The sequence below is a fragment of the Alexandromys fortis genome, unplaced genomic scaffold, assembly GCF_014885135.2.
Source record: "Alexandromys fortis isolate MF-2015 unplaced genomic scaffold, M_Fortis_MF-2015_v1.1 scaffold_0, whole genome shotgun sequence".
Lineage (NCBI taxonomy): Eukaryota > Metazoa > Chordata > Mammalia > Rodentia > Cricetidae > Alexandromys > Alexandromys fortis.
The window spans coordinates 13,597,049-13,616,286 of record NW_026067949.1 but is presented as its reverse complement, the minus strand read 5'-3'; the positions used below and the strand labels follow the sequence as shown (position 1 = coordinate 13,616,286).

The 19,238-nt window shown below is 40.0% G+C and overlaps 1 protein-coding gene across 4 annotated transcripts in view; it reads right to left on the bottom strand.

Annotated features, from left to right (window-relative positions):
• Tbc1d19 (TBC1 domain family member 19) overlaps positions 1-19,238 on the bottom strand; it is a 108,016-nt gene that overhangs the window by 18,790 nt on the left and 69,988 nt on the right. For all 4 annotated transcript variants that reach the window (XM_050150220.1, XM_050150223.1, XM_050150222.1 and 1 more), the window contains 2 exons: positions 17,747-17,791; positions 4,437-4,469 (listed from right to left, as the gene is read on the bottom strand). In XM_050150220.1, coding sequence (XP_050006177.1) covers positions 4,437-4,469; positions 17,747-17,791 — 78 coding nt within the window. The remainder of the gene's footprint in view (positions 1-4,436; positions 4,470-17,746; positions 17,792-19,238) is intronic.

Below are 19,238 nucleotides of genomic sequence, written 5' to 3'. Positions count from 1 at the left end.
CAGACCTCAAGGTACATTACAGAGCCACTATAATATGAGCAATATGCTACTGGCACAAAAACAAACATGTAGCTGGAATGAGGAGATACTTCTCATTCTTCCATTTCATAGCTTAAGAACTCTCTGTTCAGATTCCTAGCCAATTTTTTAAAATATGTCTTTGGTTGTTTGTTTTTTGACTCTGCTTTTTAGTTCTTCATATAGTCTGGATATTAATCTTCTGTCAGATGTACTTTGGCAAAATTGTCTCCCATTCTGTTGACTTCCTCTTCACTTATGTAACAACAATTAAAGAAAATAAGGTCAGGGCTGGAAAGATGGCTCAGAGGTTAAGAACACTGACTGTTCTTCCAGAGGTCCTAAGTTCAATTCCCAGCAACCACATGGTGGCTCACAGCCATCTATAATGAGATCTGGTGCCCTCTTCTGGCCTGTAGGCAGACATGGAAACTAACACTGTATACATAATAAATAAATAAATAAATAAATAAATAAATAAATAAATAAATATTTAAAAAAAGAAAAGAAGGTCACAAAGTTGAGAAAGAGCAAGGTGTGTATGGGGGTGGTCATAGGAGGGACTGAAGGAAGGAGAAGAGTGAGGAAATGGTGGAATTATATGGAGACATCCTATTTAGGACTGAGTGTTCTAAGGTCTCGCACTCTGCGCACTGTCCAGTTGTGGGTCTCTGTGTCAATTCACACCTACTGCAAGAAGAACCTTCTCTGATGAGGGCTGAGCAAGGCAGGCACTCATCTATGAAGTATAGCAGTGTGTCATTAGGGGTTATTTTATTGCTATGTTCCTTTAACAGAATAAGGTAATAGATTTTCCTCTAGGCCCATGATCTATGCAGTCTCAGGTTCTTGACCACTTAATAAGTATCAAGTAAGGGTCCCATCTCATGGAGTGAGTCTTAAATCCAGTCAAAAAGTGGTTGTTTTCTCCCTACAGAGGAGGATCTGGAAAGAGTGTAAGAGTCAGAGGAATGGAGGACACCAAGAAAACAAGGCCCTCTAAATCAGAGTGAGAAAAGCTCAGAGGAACTCATAGATACTGAAGTAGTATAGTATAGTGGCATATTATTTGTATTTTAATAAATGAATCTTGTCTGAAGACCAGAGGCAATGCTAAAGTCACTTAGAGGTCAGACAATGGTGAAATTCACCTTTAATCCCAGGATTTGTGAGACAGAGGCAGATGGATCTCTGTGAGTTCAAAGCCACCCTGGGCTACGCAAGATCAATGCAGAAATAAACCCAGATGGTGGTGGCTCACACCTTTAATCCCAGCACTAGAGGGAATAAAAAATGAGAGGAGAGAGAGGCTTAGACTGCTTAGTTTACGGTTGCCCAGCCTTGCTAGACATAAGACTTCTCTAGTGGCTTGACTGCTTTTCTGGTTTTCGGGCAGAACCCCAATTTCTGTCTCTGGGTTTTTACTATTTGTGCTACAAAGTAGCATGCACAGGGCATACATGGGTCTTTACCAGGCACTCTGTGTATATATTATGGCTTCCAGTTTAGTGTTTTATGGATTCAATTCCTGAGTACAAGAACAACTGCATCTCAGATTCTTGTACCTTCTTGTTTCTTTTCTTTCTGTTGGTTTCCTTCCAACTTCAATGTGATAGTTTTTATTTTATTTTATTATATTTTAATGTTATCTCTTAGAAATCTGTTATTTTCTATTTTATTTTTTCAAAAAAAGAAAACAAACTTTTTACATTTTACATACCAATCCCAGTAGCCACTCCATCCCCCCCTCCCATTCCCTCCACCTACTCCCTACACCACCCCACAGCCACTCCTCAGAGAAGGTGAGACACATTGCTTTGCGAAAAGTCCAAGGCCCTTCCTACTATATCTAGGCTGAGCAAGATATCCATTTAAAGAGAACAGGTTCCCCCAAAGTCAGCACAAGCAGTAGGGATAAATTCTGATGCCATTGCCAGTGGCCCTGCAGTCTGCCCCAGCCATGTAACTGTCATCCACATTCAGAGGGACTAGTTTGGATCTATACTGGTTTCTTTCCTGTCCAGCTGGAGTTGGTGAGCTCCCATTAGCTCAGGCAAACTGTTTCAGTGGATGTCCCCATCATGGTCTTGATCTCTTTGCTCATATTCTCACTTGTCCCACTCTTCAACTGGCCTTTGGGAGCTCAGCCCAGTGCTCTGCTGTGGGTCTCTGCCTCTGTGATATCTGTTATTTTCTAGTGAGAGACAGAAAGAGAGTGGATCTGGATAGAAAAGGGGGTGAGGATGAACTTGGAAAAGAAGAGGGAGTGGAAACTGTAATCAAGATAAATTATGTGAGAAAATAATCTATTTTCATAAAAGGAAAAAAAAAGAGTAATTGGTTTCTCCCATGACATTTGTGCCATTATTCTACCACTATAGGCAGGTTACTGTTATAGATCACAGGGCTTGTAGCTGGATGGCATTCTCTGATGGTGTGAAGGGTACCTTCCAATACAATAATGGTAGTCATTTCCATGTTTGATGATTTAATTAACTGTCTTCTTCAGCAATAGGGCCTTATCAAACCATGAAGAGCAACCAATGGCCTTAGCAATATTCTAGATGTTCGGGGGTTCCATGGAGCTGCTTTGGCCAATGAAACAACAAGATGTAATTCATTCCTGCACCGGAGGGTTTACTTAGTGACACAAGATGTCTAGTTGGTACACTGTCTCCTTTATTATTTGGTGATTCCATTTATATTCCTTTTACATATCCATGGATATATATTATATAATTTAAAGCATATTAAATTATATATCAAATTTATATTTATTATCTACTATAAATTAATTATAGCTAACATAAATATATTTATACATATAAATATATATGTTTGTACATTTCAGAAATCTTCTATAGTAGTAGGTATCTATATGGCTTTTCAAATGGCCTTTAATGTTGTTTTTTCGCATATTCCTTTCTTTAACCTTCTCTCCCATCCCCCTTCCTATTTAATCTTCCTATTCTAGTTTCCCTTTTACTCTTCATAACACTGTACTGGAGATTCTCTTTACCCTAGTCCCTAACCTCTGTGGTTATTTGGATTGTAACATACATAAGAGAAGGCTTAAAATCCAATATCCACATTTAAGAGAAAACATACAATATTTGTCTTTTGGTGTCTAGGTTATTTCATGCAGGATGATTCTTCTACCTACAGCCATTTACCTATTAATTCCATAATTTGTTTTCTTAACAGCTGAATAATATCCATGGTGTAAATATACCACATTTTCATTATCAGTTCATCAAAGAACATCAAGGTTGTTTCCAACTTCTGGCTATTATAAATGCAGTAGCAATGAACCTGGATGAGCAAGTATCTCTCTGCAGCAGGGTAGTCCTTTGGGCATAAACCCAAGAGTGGCATGGCTGAATTCTGGATAGATAGAACTCTACCATCTTCTTGAGGAATCACCATACTTCAATTTCCATAGTGGTTGTACCAGTTCACACTCCCACCAGCATCTTCACCAGAATGAGCTATGATTTGTTTTATTGATCTTGGCCATTCTGGCTGGGAAGATTAAATCTCAAAGGAGTTTTGATTTGCATTTCTCTGAGGCCTAAGCGAGTCGAACATTTCTTTAAGTGTTTCTCAGCCATTTGTGTTTCATCTTTTGAGAACTCTCTGCTTAGCTCTGTATCTCATATTTAACTGTATTCTTGATGTTCAGAATTTTTAGTTCTTCATATATTTTAGATGCTATCTCTCTATCAAATATATAATTGGTAAGGATCTTTGCCCATTCTGTATGCTGCTTCTTTGCCACACAGAAGCATTTCAGCTTCGTGATATCCTGTTGGTCTTAGTGACGAGCTGTCAGTGTTCTGGTCAGATGTCCCTTCTATGCCAGTGAGTTCAAGGCCATTCCTGTGTCAGATTCAGGGTATTTGGTCTGTGCTGAGGTCCTTGATCCATATGGAGTTGAGTTTCGTGTAGGGTTGTGAGTATGAATCTGTTCTTTCTTTTGCAAGTAGTCATCCAGTCTCATGGACACCATTTGTGCATTTTTTACTTCATTGTCAAATACCAGGTATCCACGGGATGTGAACTTAGTCTGCATCTTCAGTTTGATTCCATTAATCAGTGTGTCTGTTTTGTTCCAGTCCCATGCTGTTTTTATTACTATAATAGAGCTAACTACCAGTGTGTTCTTATTCCATTAGATTAGATGGCAAAGCTCACAGCACTTCACAGTGTGCTCTCATTCTCATCTGCTGAGAAATCATTACCTCAACAGTTACAATCTTTATTTTTAATTTTCTTAATTACACACATAAAAATTGAATTTAATATTTATTATGTACACAGTACTTTAAGTTTTATGAATGGTGAAATACAAAGCATTATCACTATGTTCGAATTTCCAAAACATAACAAAAATGATGGCTATATCAAGTCCAACTTACCATACATGGAAAATCCATGGAAGGGGATTACACCTGAAAAGTAAAGAGAGTATCAGTCACACACCTCTGCTTCATGCAGGAGTCACAGGATCAAAACTGCAAATAAAGATGTCTCTTTCTTCTTTCACTTTGTTTGAAAGGTCAGCAAGAGCGACTGTAACCAACAACAGTTGTTTTAACACTCTCAGAAAATTTTAACTCTTTTAGACATTTTCAAACATATCCGAGATGGAGGAAGTAAGGAATTTACTGTGAGGTGACTGTGGAAAACTACAGCTATGCCTCGTCTTGGGCAGGAATTGGAGAGCGCTGGCGACCTGCCCATGTCTTGGTCTGTATGTCCAGTTCCAGTTAGAATACAGCATTGGCCATGAACCTCCTTTACTGCAGTGAGGTTGTTCCCACTGAGTCAGAAATTAAGGCACTATCCTTTGCTAACCATGACTCCTGTACTAACAAGGGGGCAAGTTACTATCATCCTCCAAAGCCCAGGCTTAAGCCTGAATTAAAATAGCATTTGCATTAGTTTGGACTCTTGTGGGCTTTTCAATGGGAAGAAATGTCCTATAAAGGAGATAGGGTTCACCATAATTTCTAAGGGGTAAAAAGGTTACCTTATCTCCATTAATAAACATACCACACACCTTATAAATATTTATAAAGCATTAAAAATATTGACAAGGCAGCACCCCTGTACTCGCACTCCTAACCCCACATATACAGATTGGGTCAGCCTGCTCCAATCTCTCTGGCTTGTACTTTCATTGCTTTGTATATTAACTTCTGCCACTCTGTATCTCTCAGCTGGATTCTTTCCATGGAGCTGAGCTGGATAACCACCGCAAGTGTCTTAGAGTCAGTTGATAACGCTCCTCCTTAAACAGTTCTATCCCCGCTTGCTAGGATCAGTGAGATTTTCAAGGCATTTCTTTTTTTTTTTTAAAGATTTATTTATTTATTATGTATACAACATTCCTTCCATGTATGTTTGTATGCCAGAAGAGGGCACCAGATCTCATTATAGATGGTTGTGAGCCACCATGTGGTTGCTGGGAATTGAACTCAGGACCTTTGGAGGAGCAGGCAATGCTCTTAACCACTGAGCCATCTCTCCAGCCCCTCAAGGCATTTCTTTTAATCTACATCACTTTATTTACAAATATTTAATCAGTTTTACTAATAATTCTATCCTGGAATGACTTAGGAGACATATTGACAGGGCTGTTTTATGAATTCATATGGTATAATCATCTGACAAAAATTTTATACAAAGTCTACATTGTTTGCAAAGAAAGACTCAAAGCCTAACTTTGTACACTAAACATCTTGCTGTGTTCTGTGGAAAATCGGAATTTGCACACCCTTCGTTCTAAACAGAGTACCTGTAATTTATATTACTGAATATCATATGGAGTATTAATCAGTTTATCAATGCACTCTATAAAAAATCAAATTTATATTTATTTATTTTAAAGTATAGAAATGCTGTGTTCTTCTAACTTGTGAGGAGGCAAAAAAAAGAGTGCTACAAGGCCATCTAGACTAAGTTCTAGGAAATCCCAGAAGGCTCTCAGTCTAAGCATGCCCAGCAATAGAGGACATGGGCCATTTCCAAGGCATCTTTGTGGGGAACAGTTTCTCATCTGGGTCAAACTCCAGCTACTTGCAACATCTAGTTCTTATTCCTAATTCTGACCATGATCACATGCAACATGTCTAATTTGCCTTCTATTGTACAGGGAAATGTTCAGAAATATTTATTCTCACCCTAGCCCTGTTACAATTTGGTACCCACAGAGGCTCCATGAGGTTCTTGAACTGTTCCTCAAAAAAAAGTGGCCTGGCTCCCTGATTTATTCTCATCTGAAAGTTCAGAACTAAAACTGCGGAGTGTTCTCTTCCCCACACAGCCAAGATGGCACATTTGGACAGTTGTTTCTGGACCTGGGTAGGGGCTCTTCTTCTTGGTTCCATGTCTTCTTTGGTGACCACTCCAGTTGGAGGTAATTCTGGGTTTGCATTGTTATCTAATGTGTTTGCTGTTCTCCCTGATACATACTAGCTGTGCCCTCTTTTAGGACAACATAAAATGGTGAAGAAGAGAGGGTGAGGACAGCATTGTCACTAGAAAACACCTTCCATGTAGGCTCCATCTCATTAACTGCTGCCCTTTGTGGTCAGTGCAGAACATAATGAGATACCAGCAGACTTGTGTGGTTACTCTTGTTTTGTCATTTAGGAGTTTTCTGTGTCTTTCAGTATGTTTCTTAACTTATGAAAGCTTCAATTCCTTTATCCACAATCAGAGAACATGCTAGAACCTACTTTACATGAGAAAATGAGCCAAAGTCTGTGGCTCAGTCCTCATATGAGAGTTAAAATGCTTGGGTTTGTAATAAATGTATACTGTTGATATAAGCAGTCACAAAATGATGTCATGCATCTTTGTTTAAAAAGAATTTAATAAACATATTAAGATGGGAACACAGTTATTGTTTTGAGCTAGTATGCCAGCACACCCGGAAGTTAGGCAGCATACATAGCTCTTAGGTGTCACATGCTCCAAGTCTCATTTCTGTCTCCGGTGTCTCACTTCACAGCACGTGGCTGATTTATAAGTTTAGTCTACTTTGGCTGTTTCTGTTGCTCACCAGGGTTCTCCTTATCTCTATTTTCTTAGCCACCCTATGCTTTGAAAACATCCTCACTTTTAACACCCAGCAGGCCTTACTTCCCCTGCACTAGAAGGCTGAAATCACTGGCATGGCCTCAGACCTGTCTATTGTTTGTAACTCACTTTTTCTCACTGGCATTCTCAGCAGGACGACATTTCCCTTTCCTCTCTCAGGTCACTAAATCCTGTTTCTTTAATGTCCCCAGCTGTTAGGAAGCTAATTTCACCCCAGGACTTGTTCATGTTTGATTTGTGAGCTGAGAAAGGCTTTTGTATTGTTAAGGATTATTTACAAAAACAAATAATATGGAGCAGAGAGACAGTGGCCAGAAAAACTGAAAATATTGACATCTGGCTGGTTACGAAAAAAGTCTGCCAACCTTGCTTTGGAATCCTGTCCATCAGTGATCCCTTTTTCCCTCCGTGCATGTCACTCATCAAACACTTGCTGAACTCTAGTTCATCTGGATGCAATTTTAAGGACTGCAACTGACCTTTTCTTAGGGAAAAATTGTAAGTTTCTATAGCACAGTGAAGAGGGATGAGGAAGTCAGAGGTGCAGAGGAAGCCACAGGGGCTGAACAGGTAAGCACCAGATTGGTGTGGGAGGTCCTATTGCATATGTGCTCCTTTTATTGGTTAATGAATACAGGAGCTGCTTTCAGCCAATGGCTTAAGAGAATATAGCCAGGTTGGAAAAGATATATATATAGAGAGAGAGTAGGCAGACTCAGGGAGAAGCCATGTAGCTTCTGCCAGAGACAGACTTGCTGGAACCATGCCGGTAAGCCAGAGCCACATGACAATACACAAATTAATAGAAATGAGTTAATTTAAGATATGAGTTAGCCAGAAATACGCTTAAGCTATTGGCCAAAAAAAAACAGTATCGCAAATAATATAGCTTCTGTGTGATTATTTTGGGTCTATGTGGCAGGAATGAACCAACAGCCTCCCCCAACACTGGATGAAGGGCCCAAAGGCAGTCAACTGATGGCTAAGAGAAGGAGAAAAGCTCACTGCACACAGTATGAGGTGGATGGTGGTGGGCCTGCTCTTTACTTCTACTGTGGAGGCACAGAGGCAAGGGTGGGGTTCTAAGTTTTTGTATCTTTAGTTTCTGTGCACACCTTTCAAAGATTTTACACATGCATGCACACGCGCGCACACACACACACACACACAAACCCATATATCTCCTTACACATCATTATCAAAGGTCCATTTTATTCCCCAGACACCCTTACATGATAAGGTTTATTTTCTGTCTATATGGCCCTAACTTCTGATTACCAAATCTCGGGTCTCTCTGCCTGTTGTGACTAAGTTAGATTCCAACAACTGAAGGCACCTTCTCAGCCTTGACCTTACCATGAAAATGATGACCTGGGAAGATAAGGCAGATAAGGCTGTTTCCCAAAACTTCAGTTTACATGTTTTGTTTCCTGTGATTCTTCTGACCATTCTTAATCTCAGCTTCCTTCCAAGACTCTGCCATATTTACTTTCCTTTTCTCTACCAGAATTCTCATTATTAATCTTTAATTGAAACTGAAACCCATGATCTTACTCCTTCTGGATGCTGCTTCTATAGATGCTCAGCATATCCCCCGACAAGCAGGAAAGAAACCTTTAGGCTATCACTGCTTTCTGGTTCTCTTTTGGTTCTGGTACCTGCTATAGTATATTCTCTCCTTCTGGCCAGCTGTGCACTTGGCTACAAGCACAACATCATTCTTTTTGCCTACCCTATAAACATGACTCTTTCTCCCCAGTGGACAGCATCCTCTTTAGCTCTAGGCAATGACATTTTCCTCCAGTCCTGTACCTGAGTAAATTTAAATTTAAGTTTTTAAAAAAGATACCAAGTTATTTGAGAACTTATATACAAAATATTTGGACCACATTCAGCAATAGAATCATCTCCCAACAGTCCTTGACTTCTCACCCCAAACAATTCATCACAGAATACTCCTGTGCCAGCTGACCTGCCCTGACTGACTGAGGCACAAACCTTCTCCATGTACCTAGGCAACACTATGCAATTCCAGCTCTATCACTGTCTACAGACATGGACGGAAGTTATTTAACCTATTTCTTCTTCCAGAACTCTCTCAGGCTCTAATCTGACTAGAAACACTACACAAACTTCATGTGTCTTCTGAATAACCATCACACACTCTCAGGTCAAATTCCCTGAAGCCAGTTCACAAGGCTTCCATGTTCTTTTTAGTCCCGATGGATGTGTACTGCACTCAGGGGAGGTTCTTTGTGGAAGCATGAACAGGATGAGAAGAGCTGTGTATATTGTACTCTGGGGACTACTGAGCAGTCACAAAATCTAAAACCTGGCCTTCTGGATTGTTATAAACGTATCTGTGCCCAGACAAGAAAATGCAGAAAAATTAACCAGATTACTGCTTTGATTAACAACTTATAATATTTAGAGTTATGATAGATGGGTCCTGTGAGAGTTACAGCTTTCACCTATAGAGTGCTGCCAATGGGATGGTTAGGCAAACAAGATAATGTAACACAACACAATACTTGACAGAAGTCAGTGGTTAATACAAACATGTTCCTTCTCTTATCTCACTGCCCTAGGATTCATTTTTAATTTTTATAAAATATAGGTCCTTTGAGCATAGGAACTGCTTATTACTTATCTATCCACTAAAATAAGCACTGCACCAAAAATATAATTGTGCCTATTACATGCTTGCAGAAAGAACCTATGAAGCCTAGAGCGTCTGCCGCTGCTATTTTTAAACCTTTTATTTAGTTACCTACAACCAGGGTCTGTAATTGGACTCTGATGAGCTCTTACCTGTGGTTCTGCAAAACGCCTCCTAATTTCTGCTCCTCTCTCCAAATGCTCAGGTTCCTAACTAACTTTTAAAACTGCACAAGCTTTCTTCTGAAATATTGCTCAAACTATGAGGAAGACCTCTACATCCAGATCACTTCAAGTCATGATAAAGACCTTAACATCTGTGGCTTTCTGCTATCCATCCATCCATCCATCCATCCATCCATCCATCCATCCACCACAGGTCACCTCAGACTATGAGGAAGACCTCTGTATCCATGGCTTTCTGTTGTTCATTCATTTATCAACCACACATCTGCTGAACTCTTACTTGTTTAATTAACTGATACTTAGATAACTACTCTGTAGCCTCTATAGAAGTTAAAATAAATGAAATATGGACCCTTTATTACTGAAATTCAAATTCTGCTTTTGGTTAAATGTCTACAGAGTGGAATCCAAACCTGTGACTTGGCCCGGCAACCTGAGATACTTCTGCTTCCTTTTTACTATATGACCCTGAGTCCAGAGCCTCTGAGGAATAGCACACTAGATACACCATCACCAGGCTTCATCGGGTACTTTCATACTTCAGGAGCTTTTAATGATAATTCTGTATACAACAAATTCTATCAAAACTCTATTAGAGTGAGGGAGCTATGACCTAAAAATATCCGTAACTTCTTGACCTTATCCTGATAGTCACTGCACTTGAACTCTTATGTATTCCCACTCCCCACAACATTTGCATTTAAAAATAAAATAGAATATTTAAAAAATCTCTATAGTCTTTCCTGTTAAGTCTTTGCTGAAACATTTTGATTGGTGGGTTGAAATGGCTCTATTGCTATTTTCATCATCTACTACAAATTCTGAGGATTGCTAAGTGAGTCATAGCTTAATCAGGACAAGGCACTTTTATTAAGGAAGATTACAGGGATGGAGCAGCACAGAGGGGTGTGCACATCAATATCACCCATGGCCAGTAAAACTTTCACTAAATCCTCCCAAGATCTGATGTCTACAACTGCTCTACATAAAGCAAGGACCACATTCAACACCATGTATCATCTTCAGAATCCAGCACAGCATCTTCTGTGAGGTGCAGATAATGCTGTTAATGTTTACAAATACTATAAAGGCTTATAAAAAATTCAAGTAAAAACTTACTTATAAATGTGTGATTATGATATAGCACAGAATGCTCTAGATGACACAATGTAAAGAACAAAGACTCAATGAAGTCATACGGATTCAAATTCTTTGTGACTTTAGTCAAGTTACCACCCTGCTCTGAATCCTTAGGTTATGGACTTTTGCTGGGTTCCTTTTAAATACAAATGAGTTGCTGTACTTAAAACATACCAGTATAATCTTTAGTAAAACAGTGATGTCCAATATCTATAGCTATTTATGCTCTTCAAAGAAAGAATCATATTTAAGTATGAGTATAAACCCAAGAAAAGCTTGACTAAGATTAAAGAGCGCTTCAAAAAGTCTCCATGGTCTGAAGAAGGACACAAAAAAATCATGGTGGAAAAAAGAGGCCTGAGGATCAGTGAAAACCGCATGAGCGCTCCAGGATGCACGCTGGATTTCTTTAACATAGGGTTATTTCTTAGCCAGTTTCTTCAATCCTTTCCTCTGCCTCTCAACACTCTAGCCTTTCAAGAGTCAAGTTTCATTCACCTGGCCACCATCCAAGCATGTTTTGAATCTGGCTTCCACGTTCCACAAGTATGCCATGAGAGGCTGTTTTAAGATCATGTCTCCCTCATGCATCTGAAGGTCTCAAATGTTAACTGCCCATCCCTTGTGATATGACTAACGGTACAAAGAGGTGGCTTAATACACCCTTGCCAAAGCTCAGAAAACGCTGTCAACAAAAATAAATCTTGAACTAAATAAGACATAGATAGTAAATTAGTAAATATGACTCACAAACCCCACAAATATCAACACACTTCACACTTAGCAAATCTGCTCCCCCCTTTCCTCACTGTCTGTATAGCTTACATTGGATTCACTTCGGCTCACACCAGTTGAAGGGGGTAGACACTTTCATTTGGGATTGCTTAGTACATTCAGTTGTTGAAATAATAAATTCCTCTGTTTATTCTCCCCTTACATATAACCAACATGTCAGTAAAGATAGTGATTAAGACAATGGATAAATTGTTTTTTTAAGCTATTTTAATCATCTTTCTGAATTAAAACTTTAAAGTATAACTTTGATACTTTACTTAAGTAATTAAGAATTTGCCAAACCATCACAATATAACAATATCTAAATGTGAATCCAAATTTACATTTATGCTCTAAATAGAAATGAGGCCCCAGCTGACAATCACTGTTCTAGAGCCCAAAACTTCCCTACTCAACGTCACTAGTGATTAATGATTAGTACATTGTAACCTTAAAATCACTCCCAGTGAAGTCTAAGGCAGATTTTTCCTGTTATCATAGGAAAATCTCTTCCTCTCTCTTCTTATTCCTCTGAATTCCTTTGCACTAGTTTCCTCATTCATTTGAATATCCATCCCATTATGTTTATTGAACACAGACTTTATGCTACATATGATTATAAATGCTGGATATATTGGTCATCAAAACTATTAAAATCTGTTCTCTTCAAGTTTACATTTTAAAGACAGTCACATTCTACAGAGCAGCCAGGATGATTTTCGAAAGTGCTAATCGGGAAGCAGAAGAAGCCATCATTGGGAAGAATAGAGGCGGCAACTCCCAAACACTGTCCCTCCAATGCGTAACCAAAAAAAAATAAAAAACTAATAAAAATAATACCCTTACAAGAAGGGTAATGTTTAATGAAGCGAGAATTTTGGGAAGACTGAACTGTGGCATTTGAATTTGCCCACCTACTGCCATCCCCTACTCTCAAGCTTGGCAGCAGCCATGAAAACAGCAGCCCACATTCCTGATGTAACTTTCTGGTGTGAGAGAGAACAATACAGATTTTTATATAAAAAATGTTCCTTTGTGTTGTGACTTGTCTAATGGCTACCTGAAAGCCATGCTCAGATGTGCTGTGCTACACCTGCAGTCTCAAGGATTTCGTAGGACTGAAGTGGCCTGCCAGGCAGCATTTGTCAGGAGCATTTAAAGGCAAATAAATGCACTATGGCCCCAAGGAAGAAGGAATAACAGATAGGGGAAATAATAGACAGACTGAAAAGCATGGAAAGGAAGAGGCTCAGAAAGGAAGAATATAAGGAAATAAGGACTTTGAAATCTCCCATGTATAGAATACAGCAGGACTGAGGAAGGACAGAGAACCCAGCTTTCACTTCTGACTTTTAGCCTCTAGAAAAGAAGTGAAGACCCACATAGAGTTATAAATTGCCTAGATAACCTTTGGTGTACCCACTCCAAGGCAATTTGCAAACACTGAGGTATGTTTTAATTTAAAAAAATTAGTTCTAAACATTTAAGGAAATTCTTATCAAATCACTAGCTCACTATTAAGCTAAAAGAACTGAGATTTCAGTTCTTTTAATATATAAATATTATATATTTATAAAAATATAATTTTAGAAAGAGTTTACATAAACCACTAAACAAATAATTTTAAAGTACAAGCAACAGCAGTGAGTTCTGGAGAGGAGGTAGTTTGAATCCCAGAATTATCACATTTAATAGGGAGAGAGCCAATTTTCAGCAATGGGGAAAAATATCTACTAGGTATGTAAAAAATGAAGTACAAAGGGCTGGAGAGATGACTCAGAGGTTTTTAAACATAAAGCAAAGAAAACCAGCCCACAAATCACAATCCCAGATAACCTAGACAACAATGAGGACCCTAAGAGAGACATACATAGATCTAATCTACATGGGTAGTAGAAAAAGACAAGATCTCCTGAGTAAATTGGGAGCATGGGGACCTTGGAAGAGGGTTGAAAGGGAAGGAAGAGGCAGGGAGGGGAGCAGAGAAAAATGTAGAGCTCAATAAAAATCAATTAAAAAAATGAAGTACAGCTTATCCACAAGGGGAAGAAATTAAATAAATAAAAAGAAATGAATACAAACCGTCATTGAGTAATCCTAACGGATTTACATCAGTCAGACCCCACCCTGGTCTGGCCCTGGTTGGCCTCTCCTGCTTACCCTGGATCAGCTCATTAGACCCCCTACCCACTGTGCTGTTCTTCAGACCATCTGTCTTGCTCCTACTCTTGGCCTATGCGATGCTCTCCCTCTGAAATGTGCTTTTCCCACTGCTTTCCATAGCTCACCCTGCTCACTCAGACTCTATTCTTTTCTGCTTCCCAGAGGTGTCTTTTCATCTGCCTTATCTACAGCAGCCAGGCTTCCCCCACTCCCTACCCTTTCTGATACTTTACTGTTCAGTCCATCACTCTCTCAAATGTTTTCTTGCTTTCTTTCTTGCATATCTGCTTTACTAGCGTGAAAGGTCCTTGGCAGCAGGTCCTTTATTTGCACACTGTGGGTCACTCAGCATTGAGACAGAGCAGGAAATGAGCAATCAGCAAACAAACAGAGGCAATCTATACATGTTGAATAATAACAAAAACTATGAAAAACTTTTAAGACACATCTGAGATGTCTCCCTCAGCTCAGAATTCTTGTTTAAGAAGAATTTAATTATTAGAGAGGATCTGTTCCCTGACGATTCTTCAGTGAGGTAATGTCTCATGCCACCTTGGCTCTTACGTCTATTCCAGGAAAGGCAGCCACAGATGGGAGAAGGGGGCATGTGGGTGGCGGTGAGGAAAGTTCTGTCCACGGGAGCAACTGCTGGTCAGGCTCAGTACTCCAGAGTGCTGCAAGTGAATGTCTCTCTCTCTGCCCAGCAGAGTCAGGCCAGTTCTGGCTGTGGTAGGGTTATAGATATCCCTCAGTTTTCAAAGTGTATTATTCTGGCAGAGGGCGGAGAATGAGAAGCATTGTGTAGTATTGCCTGGCTGCAGAGAAAGGAGTCCGTGCACTAAGTGGACTTGGTCTCTAGAAAGGTGTCCTTGGCTTTGTAAGTCCTAAGACTACCTCAAAAGAAGTGATTCTGTAGAATTAAATTTATGAACAGCTATGAGTTTATCTCAGCTTGATTTCAACCATGTATTTTTAGTATGTGTAGAAATTTTTTTTAGAACTCCTATATGGAACTTTTTACTTTGTCAATATTGTAGTCACTTTCTTTTCTTTCCAAACATACTATAATAACTTCAGTTACATGTTCTGAGGCTTAGGAGCAAGTGATAAAAATATTGTTTCTGAAGCCAGATATATTGGGTTCAAAGCCTGGCTTTGTCACTCACCAGCTGGGTAGGTTAGCCTTTTGTGCCTCAGTTTCTTTTTCTGTAAATTGAATGACAGTAATATCTGTATTACAGCGTTATTATTAGGATTTCATGAGATAATACATCCAATATACTTAACATAATTCTGTCTTGCTTAGTATAGTTCAGAAGATATTAGCTGATGCAGCCACAACTGCTCCTAAATTATAGCTGTGACTGTATGTACGTATGTCTCAAAATGATTTTTAAAGATCTTATCGTAGGGCTAGAGATAATGCCAGTGGTAGAACATGTGCCTAGTATACGTGACACAGGGTTAGCACCCAGTACCACCCACATACACGAAGGAGCTGAAATTACAATGTGTTACAACCTTGTAAAGATCAGAGAGTTCCTGGCTTTTATATGAATCAGTCCCAGGATGGTTTCCTGGAGTGCTCCTGTATAAAGTTTTATTGTCTGAGGTCTTTACATTTTAGTTCTGACATGTGTCAGGCATGTGTTTAATCTTTTAAACAATGCCTCCCGTTAACTTGAGTCTATGAACACTTTTTTTCAGCTACTTAGAGACATTTTATTTTTTTTTCTGATTTTCTATTTCTTAAATATAAAAAGTTATTGGAAAATTAAGTCCCTGGGATGAAGGATAAAAAAATTATGTCTACACAGATATTAAAATTAAAACACATCTAATTTAGTTCAAGTAAACAAGCTGCAACAATACTACCTGCGAGATACTAGAAGGGCAATGATGAAACAAGAATACAGTCCTGGACCTTCAGAGGTCTGCACCATTGAGAGGGAGCTGAAGTTGAGAGATGCCAACGTTCTCTGCCCTGGTACATGAAAGCCAAGAGAAGGGCCCTTAACACTCTCTTGGGCCCTATGAGGGACTTAATGATGCACCCCAGCAGGATTATGTCTGAACTGAGCCTCCTCGATGGCCAAGGGAAGAAAGGCTGATGGTCTGTCCTAAGCGGGAAACGGTGCTGGGCATGGGATGGAAAGCAGCACGGAGCTCATGGCAGAGACTGTGGCTGTGTGTGAGAATAAACAGCTGGATAGTGGTATTAAGTTTTAAAAAGTAATATGGGAAATGGTAATATATGAAGCTAGGGAGTCAAATGTACAGGGGCCAGATTCCAGGGGTACCACGATCTGTGTCATACTGAGAAGCCTGGGTGCTAAACTTTTCAGCAACTTTAGGAAACTTTAAGAAAAACAGCAATCCTCGGGCTTTCATTTTGGAGGTATAATTGAGATGGCAGAGGCAAAACCCAAAAACTAGAAAAGGTGAGGAAGAGGCAGCAGTATAGATGGCCATTATAGTTCCTGGAGACAGCAGGGTCAGATGGAGGGCAAGGCGGAGGGGAGAGTGGGGAAGAGATAGCCCCAGGTGAAAGTGAAAGAATCTGGAGACATAGGTGGGGCAGGGCAAGACAGGATCCAGGATGACTTCCAGGTTTCAGGCCTTGAGTAACTGGGTAGATGAAAATGGCAGTTAACTGAGACAGGTACAGGTTGGTTGCTTGTTATTTCAATTTTGGTTTTGTCCTGAGGGGCAAAGGAAAATAATATACTAAGTTGGGTGGTACCAAGCTTGGGACAGCCACAGAAGAGGGCAGAACTAGAGGGAGAGGTTCTAGTAATTAACAAGTTGATCCACGAAAGCAGATGGAAAGTCGGGGAAATGTGTGAAGACAAAATAAGAGCAAAGAAACAAGGCTGCCAGGAGCCACAGAGCTCAACAGTACCAGACGGAACAGGCAGGAGAGCCACGCTTGGCTTTCAGATAGCGCTGGACACTGCTAAACACAGACGTGATGGCTTTGTCTTCTGCACCCACTACGTTGGGCCCTGTGCTCCTGTTTTCATAGCACACCTCAAGTGATCGTTATCCAGATGCCAAGCTGGTGAGAGTCACGTCAGGGAAGTCACGGAACTTCACCAAGGTCAGAGGGTGAGTTGGTCACAATGCCCAAGCTCTTAATTCCTCTAAAGCAAAAGTTCTTCAGGGTGTAGCGTAATACCAGCAGGATAAGGACAACTCTACGCCACGTTTCTATGCTTTCTAGAAGACCTGTATACTGAATGTCTAAATAGTAAATACTGGGTCCTGTGCAATCATGTCTCAGCTAGTTCAATGATTCTCTTCACAAATTTGTATTTCATAAATACCTGACTGGCTGCTGATGCAGACAGGGCAGTTGTTTTCCTGACTGCAGCCCTGTGGTGATAACACAAAGTGCAAGCCCTGGTTGAGCTAGTTAGTGTTGCTCAAGGAAAACTACACATCTCAGACTTGGGCGTTTGCGCTGACTCAGCTTCTCACAAATCTGTTGGCTCCAAGAACAGCTGGAGAGGACATGCTCAGTTTGGCATTAAACTACACAAACATGGACAAAGTCACTAAAATATACCTTTTACAGAAGGAAGGAATATTTTAGGTGATACTTTGTGTTCCATTTTAAGGACAGAATGAGAAGTTACAAGTCCAGAACAAAAGCAGTCATTGCCCCATTTCCTTCCAGTGGAAGCAGAGCAACACTTACCATTCGGTGGATAAAAGACAGCGTATTCTTCCAGTCCTAGCTTTCCTGTAAGAGAAAGCCACAGATGGTCAAACAGAGTTTGCTGGGTTTGTTTTTGTTTTTCTGAGACAGAGTTCTCTGTGTAGACCTGGTATCCTGGAACTTGCATTTTAGACCTTGAATTCAAAGAGAGTTCTGTCTCTGCCTCACAAGTGCTGGGGACTAAAGGCATGCACTGCCACCACCTAGTTAAAAAAAAAAACAAAAAACCAACATTCTGTGAATGTCCTAATAACAAATGGATAATGAATGGAGTTTTAAGAATAACCACAGTCTAACTTTATTTTCTTTCTTGATATGGAATTAGTTGAAAATCTGTCAGCCATGTGTCTGACACCAACAAAGCCTTTTAGGAATTAAAAGGAATTAAAATCAATAATATTGCTTAAACATTGCTTTCAATTTCCTTAAGCACTTGAAAATAATTTATCAGCATCCAATTGCTTTTCTAAACTTAAAAACACTGCTCAGTAAAGCAAGTCTGATGTCTTGCCATATCCCATTAGCTTGTACTTTTAGAAAATGTGCTAAGAGTTCAAAACTAAATATCTTTTTTTTTTCAAGACAGAGTTTCTCTTTGTATCTTTGGCTGTCCTAGAACTCGCTTTGTAGATCACGTTGGCCCCAAACACAGATCTGCCTGCCTCTGCCTCCTGAGTGCTGGGATTAAAGGTGTGCACTACCACACCTGGCCAAAACTAAATATCGTCAACTGTGTAACAGTCATGTATCCTGACTCCCAACACAGTTTGTGTGATAGAGAAAAAGGACGGATGGTTGAAAACAGCATTGTTCTGGGACAGTCCTTCTCTGTGATGTTCAAGAGCTGCTCACTTTCCCATCATCCACTGAGTAACTTGAGGTGGGGAGCTGGCTAGTTTCATGTTAACTTGACACAAGCCAAGTTATCCAAAAGGATCAAACCTCAGGTGGGGAAACGCCTCCATAAGACCAGGCTGTAAATAGACAAGCCTGTAGGGCATTTTTTTTTTTAAATTAGTGGCTGACTGGAGAAGGCCCAGTCCACTGTGGGTGGCGCCATCCCTGGGCCTGGTGGTCCTGGGTTCTATACAAAAGCAGACAGAGCAAGCCCTGAAAAGCAAGCCAATAAGGAGCACTCCTCAGTGGCCTCTGTGTCACCTCCTGTCTCCAGGTTCCTGCCCTGTTTGAATTCCTGTCTCACTTCCTTTGATGATGAACTGTAATATGGACACATAAGCCACTGCCTTTGTCATGGTCTCCTCGCAGCAATACTAACCCTAATGAAGACAGGGGGCTTTCAGCTTGACAGTTTTCTGAGCAACTCTGCATTTACTAAAAAGACATTGATTTTTGCATTGGGATTTGAATTAAAATTTATTACGGTTTTTTTTTATTGGGTATAAGGCAGGGAGAAGAGTAAAAAGTGTGGCCATCTTAGGTTAAGGTGGGGACACACAAAACTGATCTTTGT